At 38.5% G+C, this 14,567-nt stretch overlaps 1 protein-coding gene across 1 annotated transcript in view; it reads right to left on the bottom strand.

The window, feature by feature from the left end:
* Positions 1 to 5,530: 5,530 nt before the first annotated feature.
* The window catches only part of SELENOF (selenoprotein F), a 36,293-nt gene continuing 27,256 nt past the window's right edge, over positions 5,531 to 14,567 (bottom strand). Inside the window, exons 4-5 of the mRNA XM_077824020.1 lie at positions 7,014 to 7,063; positions 5,531 to 6,397 (exon numbers count right to left, since the gene is read on the bottom strand). Of these exons, the coding sequence (XP_077680146.1) occupies positions 6,266 to 6,397; positions 7,014 to 7,063 (182 nt within the window). The 3' untranslated portion in view covers positions 5,531 to 6,265. The remainder of the gene's footprint in view (positions 6,398 to 7,013; positions 7,064 to 14,567) is intronic.

Genomic DNA, 14,567 nt, shown 5'->3' with positions numbered 1-14,567 from the left:
TGCCAGGCCCTCCCTCTATGAGGAATTTCTTCATATATTAAAAAAATAAAAATAAATGAGCAAATATTTTCTGAGATGAAACTGTGGCTTTGCAATGCGATTGATTCGTTCTATCCCTTCCAATAGTGACTTTTATAAGGAGATTACATGAATGTAAATCTTCAGAAGAACAGTTACAAGATAATGCCTCAAAGCACAGCACTGAGGGTTTGACTCTTGGGAGTGACTTCCTTCCTGCTGATGATGAGTTGATCAAAGCTATATTATAAATCACTTAAATTGAAATGAGGCTAACTTCTTTTTTTGGGCTAATGGGATTATTCTCGCAGTTTGATCTTTAACTTTGTAGTTTGCTATGGAAGGGAAAACTTTATAAATCAGAAGAAAAAAGTAACAAGTACTTGTCTCTAGAAGACAGTCTAGAGTCTAGACTGGGACTTGTCTCCCCAGTACAATGAGGATCTGAGCTTGACTGTGTACTAATTATATTATTACTGCAAATAGTAATTAAGCTAAGTCTTAACAGAGACTTAAAAAATAGCAAGAGCGTGTCTATTTTATTACTTAAAAAAGAAAGTATTTGTACAGATTCTATATGAAGAAAATTAGCCTGTGCCCTAGCTTTGTAACCATTATCTAATTATGCTATCAGGCCATTCAAACCCCTCATTCAAACCCCTCCTAAATTCTCTGTCTCAGTGTCCATAGTTCATGCTCATGTTACTACTACATATAAATATACTGTCACTAAATATAAAAATATTCTCTGGCTTTCCAAGTGTGTCCCATCTTCTCGGCCAGTCTTCTTAATGGGAAGATCTTTAGTGCAGGGACTGTTTATCTTTGTGTCTTGTACAGGGCCAAGTAGATAACTAGATGCTGTGGCCTTCATGTCCATTCAGCTGATCTGACCTCCATTTCTCTTATAGCTCACTCTGAAATCAGAAGTAGCATTCAGTCCTGCCTGGGGCAGAAGAGTGAGATAAAGTTCTTCTATCAATCACTCTTCACTGTTCAACACATGTTCTGTGCAGGCCTAATCTAGTCTGGTGCTCAGTATCTGCAACTCCCACTGAATTACCACCCAATGACTCAGTTGCCCCTTGCCATGCATGTGACTCTGATAACAAGTGTTAAGACGGTACCAGGAAGATTATGACAGTACAAATTCTGCTTCTTTTCAAATCTGTTCAACTCCTTTTATACTCAAATTGTTGGTGTGGTGGGAAGCAAGAAGAGATGCATTTTACTCCACTTCAGTTAGGACCTCAAATAGTTGGGGATAGACCTAAGCATCACTGAACTTTTAGGGGTTTCAATGCATCAAGAAGCACCTAAATAGGTTCTCTTCCCCTCCCCTTTTCCCTCAGACAGTAGATCAGCCTTATAAAGGACATTGGCTAGTAGGCCTCACTTACTCTTAGGAACATATTTCAACATCAATTATTGATATACTTTATCTAAGCCTGTATCTAAATTTAGGTGCCTAGCACCATAGTTCCTAATGGAAGCATAGTTTTACTAAGCCTCCACCCCACTTTCTGTAACTGTGATCTTAATAACTAATTAGCCAAACCTGTTCTCTGTCCATTCTCTAGCATGCTATTTTTACATTTCATTATCATCACTTGCCAATATCTAATTAATGCCCTAGTGACAATATACATAGACTACAGAACACTAATATAAAAGTGCATTTGGTAGGGAAGACAGCCTACTGATCAATAGCAGATCAATAATGTAGTAAGGCAATATGCTGAACTATCTTTTGTCTTCTAGTCACAGCTTTTCTTGAAGGAAAAATCTGTTGGTGAGTCTAATAACCAGTCACTAAATGATCTTTTTCAATATATTGGAATAAACCATAAACATTTTATGGCTTCCTATGATTTGAGGAGCAGCAGGTCAGCTACAAGAGATACTGAGCTTCCATGAGTTAAGTCCCTGTGGTTGTTAACAGAGAAGCGATTTTGTTTTTAGCCTCTGAATTCTCCTCTACAGACATGCCTCCCCCTTTTATAGGAGGAAAGAAATATCCTATATTCTCAGACAGCTAAAATAGCTTCCATAACAAGGCAAGTCTCTTCACAATTGTCTAACTTTTCCCACACATCATCCAAACCGTGCAAACAGCCACCAGATTTAAGTTCCTACTTGTTGTCCACCCTTGAAACTATGTAGGGGTAACTATTTCAGCCCTTGTCCCCCTTTGACCTGGCTTGTATCCATGTTGTCGTGTATTGTAGGCGCAAGAAGCCGGGTATAGTCATGGCTTGCCGCAACCAAAATGTTAAATTTTAGACTTGATTTACTGCTTCATTAGGGCTATTTTGTTCCACTCTAGTGGTGTAAGACAGCCTTAAATCCTACTTAGCTAGCTGCAGGACTATGAGGGAAATCCTTGGGTACTGAGCTCCCCTGAGTCTTGGATTATTTCAGGCCAGTGAAATGGGCCTTTTAGCATCATAGGAGCCGCTATGGATTACAGCAGCCTTTCAGATGCTCTAATTTATGTTTGGGACTGGCCTGGAACCGGGTTGGCCCCACCCTCAAGGAAGTGCCACAGTGACAAAACTACTTCTGTCCTGCTCATTCCCAACTCCCTAGACCTACACTGAGCTTGCCTTGCCTGAACAGAAGAGTCAGAAATAGGCCATGTGCAGGGAGAATACAGACTTCTCAGCAGTCATACATAATCTGTGACTTTTGGCCCAGCTTGTACGTCCCACTGATGGTACAGTACTAGGCTACTAAACTGTATATATAGTTTAATTATGTACTTATCTGAATGACAAGTCAGTAGCAACACTTGCTCTGTGATGTATGATTCTTGTGGCTTGTCACAATTCTAATACGTTTATTAAATAGTTTCCTTAAAACTGCAAATAAGAGGATGTGAAGCAGAGTTTGTTATGGGTATCTAGAGAAATTCTAACTACTGTAGTTAGTGCTTAGATCCTACAATAAGAGCCCTGGAAATCCTTTCAAATAGTAGTACGCTTCTTCCAAGATCTAGAAGTCTCCAACTCCTTCAGATGTTGGATTAAAGCGTACTTTTTAGAAACGGGTCTAAGCTTTTCTTAAAGACTACGTGCAATGGTGAATCTACTACCTTCTCCGGCGAACAATTTCAATATTTAATTACCCTCCCTCACTGCCAGGAAATTACAACGTCAAGGTTGAATTTGTCTAACTTCAACTTCTAGCCACTGGTTCTTCTTATGCCTTTATCAGGAAGGCTGAAAAGCACCCTCCCTTACACATTGAAAAGAAGAGATGGTGGGTATGTACTTACATGCAGTGATTGAGTCACCTTTCAAACTTCTTTAAAGCTGAATAGGTTGTGCTCCTTAAGCCTTATGTCAAAGCTTGTTTTCCAGTCTTTGAATCATTTTTGTAGTCCTCTGAACTCTCCAGTATTTCCACATACTTCTTGAAGTGTGGATACCAGAACTGGACACAGTATTCTAAAAGCAGGCTTATCAATGCTGTGTACAGAGGCAAAGTAACTCCCTATTACTATTTGATATTCCCTTGTCTATGTAGCCAAGGATTACACTACCCCGTTTTACCACAGAATTGCACTGGAAGTTCACACTGACAGTTAACCTGTGAAGAGCCTTATGGCCTTCAGAGACATGTAGAGGTATAGGCTGCATTCTTTGTTGTGAGATATGACCTTGCATTTGGCTATTAAAATGCATCTTGTTGAATTGTAACCACTTAATCAGGACCTCCAGATTACTAACAGTGACCTGTCATTATAGGCTACCCCACCAATCTTTCTCATCTGCAAACTTTGCATATCGTTTATATAGTAACTTTTCAACAGAACAGTGTTTGGACCAAGAACTGACTCCTAGAAATAACCCAACTCATTTGTCACCCTGCTAACAATTATAGGTGGAGATCTGTTAATGAGCCAGCTTTTAGTCCATCTAATGTGTGCTGTTAGTTTAATCTAATGCAAGTTTATTTGTTTTTAATCAGTGTCATGTGGTACTAGATTAAATGCTTGGAAAAAAATCAACCAGTACCATAATCTTGTAAAAAGACAGATTTGATTGACAAGACCTACCTTCCATGAAACCATGTTCATGGATTATAAAACGGACTATGATTTAGTCATGGAGGTCACAGAAGTAATGAAATCTGACTTCCAGTGACCTTCCTGACTTCAGCCTGCGGTGCTGGGGAGCTGCAGGGTCCCCCTGGCACTCACAGGTGCTGGGACCTGTGGGGTACTCTTGCCACCTCTGGCAGCCCCCCAGAGCTCCCGACTGCAGTGGGCAGCTCCCAGCCATAGGCTGCAGGAGACCCTGGAGCTCCAACACTGAACCTGAGGGGGGAGCCCCCAGAGCTCCTAGCTGCAGCACAGCTGCCCTGCTGCAGGCAGTGTGGGGACCCGTAGATCCCCATTTAGTCAGATATTTTTAGTAAAAGTCACGGACAGGTCACAGGCTTCCATGAATTCTTCTTTATTGCCCATGACCTGTCCCTAACTTTTACTAAAAATATCTGACAAAATCTTAGCCTTCCTTAAAATTAAGGCAAACATTCTGTCATGCAGGTCACTGATTCTGTGATTTTACGTTACCTCTGACTTCAGCCCCAGGTGGCAAAGCTCAGGCTTCCAGGGCTTTTACTAAAGATACCTGTGACAAAATCTTAGCCTTAATTATAAGGCTAGAAGGGACCACTGTGATCATATAGTATGAATGCTTCTATTGGATGATTTGTATAATTTTAGCCTTTAATTTTTTGAGTCCTGAATTAACCATTCCATTACTTAACCAATTTATAGGTCCCTCAGTCATCCCTTTTAACTTTTTCAAATATTTGAACTGCTGGCAGTAATCCAAGCCTTTACAATTTCCCCAGTTTTTCACAATTGTTCAAAATAAATGTCAGTGGTTCAGTGTGCTTCACAGCTAGTTCCTTTAAGACTGTTGGATGCAAGTTATCCAGGCCTCTTGATTTGAAAAATGCTTCATTTTAGCAGATTCTGCCTCACTTCCTCTTGCTACAGATAGCAAACTTTCTATTCCATCCACCACCACCATACAAGATTAATACAGCATTTTGCACAATTTCTCCTTTTGATTTCCAGGCAGGTGCAGTGCTCTCTCCCTTACTCTGAGCTATCCATTGAGATACAAAGATGTATTTAAAAAACTAGGAAGTTGTTTTTTCTTTTAATTATGTCAAGTAGTAGTTAAGGTTGCATGAGGACATAACTTATTTTCAGATTTTTAAGGTTTTTGGATGGATGAGGTAAGGGGAGAGATTTGTTTGTTACTTAAACTTCAGCTTCAATATAAAATAAGTCCATGTTTCATAAGTTATCCTTATTTTATTGTATGTATTCACTCAACTAGCAAAACTGACAATTCACACTGGGTCTCAGTATACTGTGTGTACAGGTATCTGTTCTCTGTTCACAGTAATGAGTTGATTAAAAAGGGAAAATAGATCCTTTAAAAAAGGAAACAAGCTTTATAAATTCAATAAATAAAAAGCATATCCAAGAGATTTGTGAAAGTAATTTATTGCCATCTCAAAACACTTTATATTCTAAGAACTCAGATCTACAGTAGTAAAGTAAAACACTTGGTGTAAAGTACACCTAACATCAGACTTACACATGCCTTAGAGGTTTTCTATGTAGTCTTCACTAAAGTGCACCTACTTCATGTTCTACAATCACTCCAAATCATGAGTTCTTCCATCATAACCAAACTCCCAAAACTTTCAGAACCAGGCATTTGTTATAAACTGTAAATAACATGTCTATAAAAAGGACAGCTGAGAAATACAAAATGCGAGAGAGGACTAGCAGACTAATCTTTTTGGAGGCAGAGTACATCTCACATTTGATTATGACTTCCTGTACACAGAAAAGCAACATACAAAAAGCATGGTAATTATCTCAATTATTTGGAACTGCCAGCTAGTTTTAAAAGTTTGTAAAAACTGGTCAAATTACAACAAACTCAGGAATTTGCATAATTAACTGAGTTTATCATTAATGAAATGCATTGCTACAAACACAAAGAGCTGATATGTACTAGCACAAACTATTTGTTCAGCTTGCCAACTTGTCAGATGTATGCTGTGCTGAAGCTTCAATTTCTAATTATTTAGTACCATACAATATGATCTTTTTAAAATTAATATAGAAGCTGGAATGATTTGCTGGGTATAGCACACTTTATCTCAGAAGATAATCAGGATCAAATGTGAGGAAAGGACTGACAGCAAGATTTTATATGCGTTCTAGTTTTTCACTTAGGAATTCTTCTACACTATCTGTATTCCATTTGAGGATGCTCAGTTCTTCAGCAATGTTCCCACTGTCATCCAGCAACTTTAGTACAGGATCAGAACCACGCACATACTGCACAAAGAGAAGGTTAGTTATCTTCTGTTTGGAAATCACATTCCTACCTCTCCCCCTCACCCTCCACAAATCAGCTTTAAATTAAATGCCTTAATTGCAGAAATACCAATTTCAAATTGAATTACTTTTTACATGCAGGTATAAAAATCAATTAAAATTAAACCAAAAAAAACTCAATGACATTTAATACCATAAAGCACTAAAGTGCAAAGTTTATCTAATTTGGGCCATGCAAATTGTATTGGGAAATCTAAGCATAGTAGTGCGTGTGTGTGTGGTTTTTTTTTTTTGGGGTGGGGGGAGGTTATGCTAATTTAAAAATTCAATCTTAATTTAGGAAAATATAGTCATTCCTGCTAGGGAATAAGTCAGATTGTAAAAGTTTTAAGTTTAAAAAACCTTGATGCTTTTTATCAGCATTTGCTCCAACACTGAAAACAGTGCCTAGCATCCATCCTGAACTGGATTCTTATTCTTAAATAAACAGTTTGTATAGGATACAGGTTTATTTGACAAGCAAGTACTAAACACTGTGTGAAAGGACAGGTTTCAAGTGGGTTTAATTCCTCTTAAAAGCCAGAATTTAAAATGTGGTTAAAAAAATGCTACTCACCTTGATTTGCAGTCCCCTGAATAGTTTGGGCTTGTCACTCCTGACAAAAGCTGAAGTTTAGAGGAAAGAACAAAGAGAACCAACTGAAAATTACTATTATTCGAAAAGAACACAAACTAGGTAATTTTCTCCTATGTGGTCTCTCATAGATATTGGGAGATTTAATTTTTCCAGATATACTTTTTGATTTTGAATACATGCTTCAGGCTCCAAACTATACTGCTACAAGCATTAAAATCCTCATCCATAAGCAATAACAGTTGTGGAATTAATTGTACTTGAAAAAAAGCCACATTTTTACTTTGAATACATCTCGTCTTTTCCCCCAAAAAACTTGGAAGCACATCTAATGCCAGTCATGGTTTCCATGTATGAAGGAGGATAATCTTAAGGAGATTTATATTGTTGAGGGCAGTCTAGTGCTACTACAAGGTGCGAATGTGCAAGAACAATAGTTTGAACCTAGTTGACAGTGCATTCAGTTTTGTGAGTGGAAGGGGAAGGGATGTCTCCTAGTCATCCCCTCTCTCTCTCTCACGCACACACAGGCAGCCAGGGAGACCCTAAACTTCTACCGAAAAGGCAGAAATCCTTCTGTTCAGTCTGACTTTTTTGAGGCAGCAGGTTTGAGCATTTCCCAGGACTCCCAACTCAGTCAAATTCAGATCCTCCCCTTTCTGTTCTATCCTTTAGAAATCATCTGGCCCATTTTCTTCCAAGATACCAGGGGTCTCTCTTCAGTCTGAGCATGAAGCCATAATTGAGACCATCTACAGCTGGTCTTTCCCTTTACAGGAAAATAAATTATTATGGGATCTTGTCTCCACTGCAGTTGACCATTATAGGAGAGGTGCCAGAGCTCTACATGTTTTAATCCCAGCATCTCTTGACATCTTCTGAAAGCAACATCATGAAAACTCTGGATTTACATACAAGAAAAAGGAGGAAGATCTTTCAATGTTGGTATAAGGTAATTAAAAAAAAGATTTAAAAATTGCTAATGCACTTAAATTGACTTAAATACAATTCCTATTTAAGTGTTACAAGACAGGATTTCCTGCTAGGAAATCTGGTATCTGTGATGCAACAGCTTTCATTGAGACAACAGTACTGTTTTACCATGGGAATAGTGAAAAAGCAACATTTCTAAATCACTCAGATAATAACTACAGTGGTATATATTCACTACAGCTTTCCTTTGAGAGGTTAAGCTTCATTCAAGTAGTAGCATCAGGATTTGTGCAACTTCAAACTATGTACAAGAATAATTTATTTAGAGTATCCTAATATATAAGAGGACTCCATATACCCTCAAGTACACCTAACAGACTGGCTACTAGCAACAACTGTACCGTATATATTGTGGTAAATATAGGAAATAGGAATTATTTTCAAATAAAATGAGTGCAAACAACACTGGACTGAAATCAGCGATACTACTTAACATGGGGGGAGGGCAGAATTGGGCATGAAATTAGTACTAGTGGCAGTCAGTTTGACAGCAGAATAAAAACATTCAGATGAACAACATTACGAGAAACAAGAACTTAATTTTCTAGTCAGCAAGGTCACAAAAGACAGAAAATCAGTGCAGAAGTAAAGGGATTACCAAGACTAACGAACTACTCAAGATTTTATTCAACTTATCACATAAGGAACATTTTAAGCCTTTAGTTTTCAAAGGGAACATTCAAGAAGTGATCTATTGCACAGAAGAGTAAAAAATAAAACTTCATCCTATTATGTTTGGACATTTGAGACTCATTTATAAAGGTAAGATACAATGAATTGTTGAGTAAATGGCAAAAAAAGTGTTGGCTAGTAATATGTATAAATCATTCTGAATAGGAAAGTATGCAGAATTAATTTCCTCCAGCAAGGACACTTCTGTAAAAATATAATTTTGGGGGGCAGGAGCGAACATAACATAGTCCTGCTTCAAAACCTCCATGATGACCCATGTCATTTTATGAAGAGACTAAATTACAAAAGATGAAGTGCACATCTAGACTTTAACAGGCTCAGTCATTTTCCTTGTGAGACCTCAACTCTGGAGAAAAAAGTAGTAATTTATTAATGTGGATTGCATATTGAGGACTATACATTTCTATGAAGAACAAGTACTTCACAATAGCAATTTGATAGATTACAAAGAATTAGTTTTCAAAAACCAATTCAAGATATCTGGAATGAGGAATGTGATCATAAAAATGATGCAGGTTGTGCATTTGTAGTTTCTCACTCGGCATGACTAATCGGTTACATTTCTGATTTGGAGAGCACTGTTTTTGACCGTTCCTACTGCAGATGTTTATTTTATCTGAATAATCTGGCTAAGGAAGACTGTGATCAAGGGCAGTGAGTATTTAGGGGCAGTTTTTGGAACAAAGGCCACACTGAAAATAGAAGGGATTTTAGTAAATAACTGCAAGATGCAAGTCTTAATCAATGGGATTTTGTGAAAAATTAGACATTTCCAGTATTTAAGAATTGGGTTAAGATTTCTGTGTAACACATTTGCTGGGAGTATACCAATGGCCTGATTAAAACCAGTCTCATAAGGAGGTGAGCTGGCTGTTCTCCTGCTGATCAACTGAATGCATTGGGAAAGCAGCACCATTCAATGAATGTCTTTATTAGAACAATGGAAACAATGTTAATACATTAAATATCACAATTTTATCTCCTTCATGAACAAAACAGGGCTACCACTGAAGTTGTACCTTAAGGTAAACGGATTACCTACAGCGATTGGTTAATTTGAAAGTTTGTGTGCAGATGTAAGAATAATTAGACTAGTCAGTCAAATGGGAATACATTTTCTGGCTTTCTACTGTGAATTAATACATTTAAATGATCATACAGAAAAGGTTTAATATTTAGAGTAGAATTTTGTCTAATCTCACTTAGTACAAATTGAGTAGTGTGCGTGTGTCCATAACAGAACAATTTGAGGAACGTTCACCAGCATTTTTGCTAGTACCACTGAACAAATATTGGCAGAAAAATATTTTTCTCTATACCTAAAGCTGTTTATGACAGATAATGGGTGACTCTGGAAGTATGTACAAAGACACTTATTTAAAATGTTTCTGGAAGTTTTTTTTTTTTAAATATAGTGTGGTCTAGTCAGAAAGCAACCAGTTTTCCAAACTGAATAACTTGCTGGGACTAAAGGTATTTCAGAGTGTCTCATACTCTTAGGTGCTTAATAGCCAGTGACTACATTTTGAGCTTAATCTAGCGAGACAGATTTTAAAAAACGTTTCTTGAATATTGACCTTTTCCTAAATTAAAAACAGCAATTGAAATTAACTACTGTACTAATAAGAGTTCCATTTGATGTATTAGTACCAGATAATCTATTTTGTACCAGTGGTTAAATAATGGTTCCTCTCCTTATTGTATAACTTTATTTTCATACGATTAACTTTATTTCACAAACAAAAACTTTAAAACTAGATCTCTGTATGGTGAACATCATCTCTGGCCAAACAGAAAAACAAGAGAGAGGTAGATTTCAGAGTAGCAGTCGTGTTAGTCTGTATTCGCAAAAAGAAAAGGAGTACTTGTGGCATCTTAGAGCCTAACCAATCTGAGCATAAGCTTTCGTGAGCTACAGCTCACTTCATTGGATGCATCAATAATAATAATGCATCGGATGTTCAAATAAATCGGTTAGTCTAAGGTGCCACAAGTACTCCTTTTTCTTAAGGCAGAGGTACTGTGCCATCAGATTTAATTGTAAGCCAAGTGATAAAATTTTAATCAATGTTTTATATTTAATATTCTTTATATTTCTTAAAAATAAAGAACTTTGGTCATCTACAGAATTAAACACAGTAATTTATGTAATTCTAATACATTCACAATCCACCAATTAGTGCTGCCATCTTGTGTATACTCTGCAAGAAAAAATCCTAGAGGGAGCCATCAAACTGAAGTAAGCATTTGTAATGAGAGCATTGGCAATGACAGGTTACACAGTTCAATATAACCTAAAAATACCAGCACTCCTGAAGCTTCAGAAGCAGCAATATGACCTTCAGTCAACCTCACTTCTGTAACAGTCAAGTCACAACTGGAAATATATAGAACCCTTAGATAAATTTAAGGTTCCCAAAATGTTAAAATTTAAGGTGGAATCTCAAGATAAAAATGATCATCTTTATTTCCTGCCAAAACAAATGGGCAAGTATAGTAAAAAACTTAAGGTACCAATAATTGAGAATCTGAGAATAAATTCAAATTAAGTAAATTGCTCCATTGTGCTTCTAAATATTTTACAGTATGTGGGAACAAGTTGAACGCTGGTTGTATCAAAACTGGTTTGAAGACGCCAGTTATGATGCCTTTAGATCTCGTAACTATATGGAAGTTCATGACTAAGAGAAAATTTACCTAGCTTGTGTACCCGGAACACTGAAGCTACAAGAGGGTATACTCCTGCGTGGGCTGTACAAACCAACCTGGAACCCTGGGTGATTACTTGCATGACTAGCTCATGCTGAAGCATGTTTTGCCATGGCTTCACTGCTCTAGTACTGGAGCTAGCTAGATTAAAGCTGACTCTGGTATACCTCCATGAAGGCGCAATCACACCCGGTGATTGCAATGTAGGCATACCTTCAATCATTTTAAAAAGCAAGCTAAATTTAGTAGAATTAAAGAAACTTACAAACTTGTTTTGAAAAAACAAGGATTAAGAGAAAGGATTCTTGATTACTAATGTGAGCCAGCTTCCAGGAAATTAGATTCTAGAGATCCTGAATGAAAAACTGATTTTAATACAGACTAACATGGCTACCACTTTGAAAGCTGATTTTAATTAGTTCTCTTTCAGGATAATTATCCCCAGCCCCTCTATGGAATGTCTTCCTGTATGTTCACCATTATTTCCCAAAATGGGTATAAATTGTAGGGGACTAAAGAAACAGGATGTTGAAGTTGGTTTTAACTGAAGATAAAGACTCAAAAGAAGGAGCCTGGGCTTTTCATTAGAGGGTGGAGTGAGGAAGAAGAGTGTTTGGAACAGTATGTACACTGCTATTTTAAGATAGGTTGATAGAACAAAGGTCATTTTATATCTGTGCAGGCTTAATTTGGCCCCCTGGTGCATATGCGCTTTGATGGATAGTGCTCAGTTAATGAGCAGCTGCACTTGATAACTTCAAGATTCCTTCTAGCCCTTCATTTCTAAGATTTTCTTTTATCCTCATTGTTTAGTGTGTGGCTCCATGCCTTATTTATTGCACACTATTCAAACCCTGCTCTGAAGACAGAATGATTTCATCTGGGGCTTTTCTATGGTGCTCATCACTTAGCTTGTGAAGCACTCATACTATATTTATCTTCGACATTCTTGTTAAATGGGGATATGTGGAGAATGGAGTTACCAGTATTTAATAATCCTATGCACTTCATGTCATTATTCAGGCACAATCATATCAAGGAAGGTCACCAGGGGAAACAATGAGCAATCTACTAATTGGCAAAAGTGCACCAACCAGGCTAGGAGGTTAGTTTTTCCCTGGCCCAAGGCTAGCATCAAAGGGGCACTAAGCTAGTAAAAACCCAGCCTAGTGAGGAAAGGGGGTGAACAGGCAGTAGCAGCTGGACAGAAGTCTGACAGAGAATAAGCCACAGTCTCCTCCAGGCCAGGAGCAAGGGGTCTGGGCTTAGTGGAACTTACTTCCCCAAACCTTGCAAGGAAAGAATGGAGCTAAGACCCAGGCAGACAGGCTTTTTGTTTGTATAGCTTTGCTTACTGAGTAAGTAGTGCTTTGTTTTGAAGAAACTAGGACTTTAATCAGCCACAGACTCCTGGAAAAAGAGGGCATGCAGGTGCCAAATACTGTCAAGCCTGTCTATTTATAACAATTTGTAAATGGGTGCATCCCAGAGATGCAGTCTAAAATTGGTAGGATCACATGGTTCTGTCCAGAGAGGAGTTAAAGTAGTGAAACATATCACCAGACAGGTGCACCTGAAGGACTAAAAACAGTCTGAAGTGCAGCTCACCTGTAATGGGACAAGGGGGAAGATTCTCATTTTACTGATGAGAAGGCACTGAAGCAGAACAAAAGTGTCCAATTCTGGTTGCCCATTTTAGATACCAAGAACCTGATTTTTCATAATACTTAGCCTTACACAGCACTTCAAAGAACAGCTCCTATCAACATCAGTTGCATCTTCAGTGATCAGCACTTGTGCAAATTAGATCTTAGGGTCTTACATCCGACACCGAAAAAGTGAGGAACACAATTAGTTACCACCTGTGAAAAGTCTAGATTAAGTGATATAGGAACCCTACAGCAGAAGCAGGGATAGGATCCAGTTGTCCATGACAGCATTCAACTGCCTTAACCATAAGATCTTCCTTTCTCTTGCTGCAGTCCCCTTTTCTGAGTCACTACACACTTTTCTAACATTGCAAATAAAGCAGAGGTTCTTCTACCTCTTTCACCACACAACCCTGATTCATCCCCTGAGCTGGACCATCTTGTGCACGGAATCAGGCAGGGGTCCTTTGGAAAATATTCGGATTTGATCATACAATTAGATCATAATGCATATATACAAGGGACTGAGTTAATACTGCTCAGGCATTAATGCAATGTTAGTTCTGGTATTTCCTAATCTGAGTGCTTGACTTGGCAACCTTGATGTTCTTTTAATGTAGTTTGTGTGTAATTTCCTAGCTTTTTAAGAAAGTCAACTGAAAACACAATTCCAACATGTCATTATATTGACACCAACATGAGGTCATCAGCAGGGCTGGAACCTTTAGATCCGCCTCAAACATTTGGGACTGCAACTAAGTGAGTAACTGATAGCAACATCCTACATGTGGACCAGCACTAGCAGGGGGATGAGATACCCACTTTGCCAGTAGTTTCACAGATATTTACTGACAGCAGAGGAATAGTGAAACTTCCACCACCAGGTTCTATTCTAGGCTTTTGGAGCAGGTGTGTGTTCTAGTGGGGACAGAGTCTTCAAACACATCCCCTCCAACCTGTCCCAGCCTCCTAGCCCAGCTGGTACCTCCCCTCCCACCTGATCTGCCTCTCCATCCTATCTCCACAGACTCCCAGTCCCCCGCCTCTCGCTGCTTATGAAATCTGTCTCCTCTTACATTCCCTCCCTCATTCCACGCTGTCCCAGTCTCCATCTCCCCTTCCCAATAATCTACCTCCTGTCAGGCTTTTGTTCAAGCTTTTATTTAAGTCAGGCATCTTCCTCCTCCACATTGCCTGTGCTCTTTAGACCCCTTTTTAGTACCTCAAATGCTCCTTGCTCCCAGTTCCAGTGCCCAGGCATCCCAGCTGGGAGCAGCATTTATAGGGCAAGTCCTAGTGAGCTTCTGCAACCCGGGAGCTGAGTTACTCTGTGGGGTTTGTGCATGTACAGTTTGGTCAGCACTAGGACCTGAGAGAGTCTGGCGCATGCACTGTTGGTGTGTAGGGATGGTACAAGTACAGTACAGTCACATGTAGGAACTGCAAGAGTCTTCAAGCTTGTGCAGTGAGGATCTGCAAGTTTCAAGTTCCT

The sequence above is a fragment of the Eretmochelys imbricata genome, chromosome 8 (assembly GCF_965152235.1).
Source record: "Eretmochelys imbricata isolate rEreImb1 chromosome 8, rEreImb1.hap1, whole genome shotgun sequence".
NCBI lineage: Eukaryota > Metazoa > Chordata > Testudines > Cheloniidae > Eretmochelys > Eretmochelys imbricata.
Note: the sequence above shows the minus strand (reverse complement) of the source record. Positions and strands in the feature narration are given on the sequence as shown.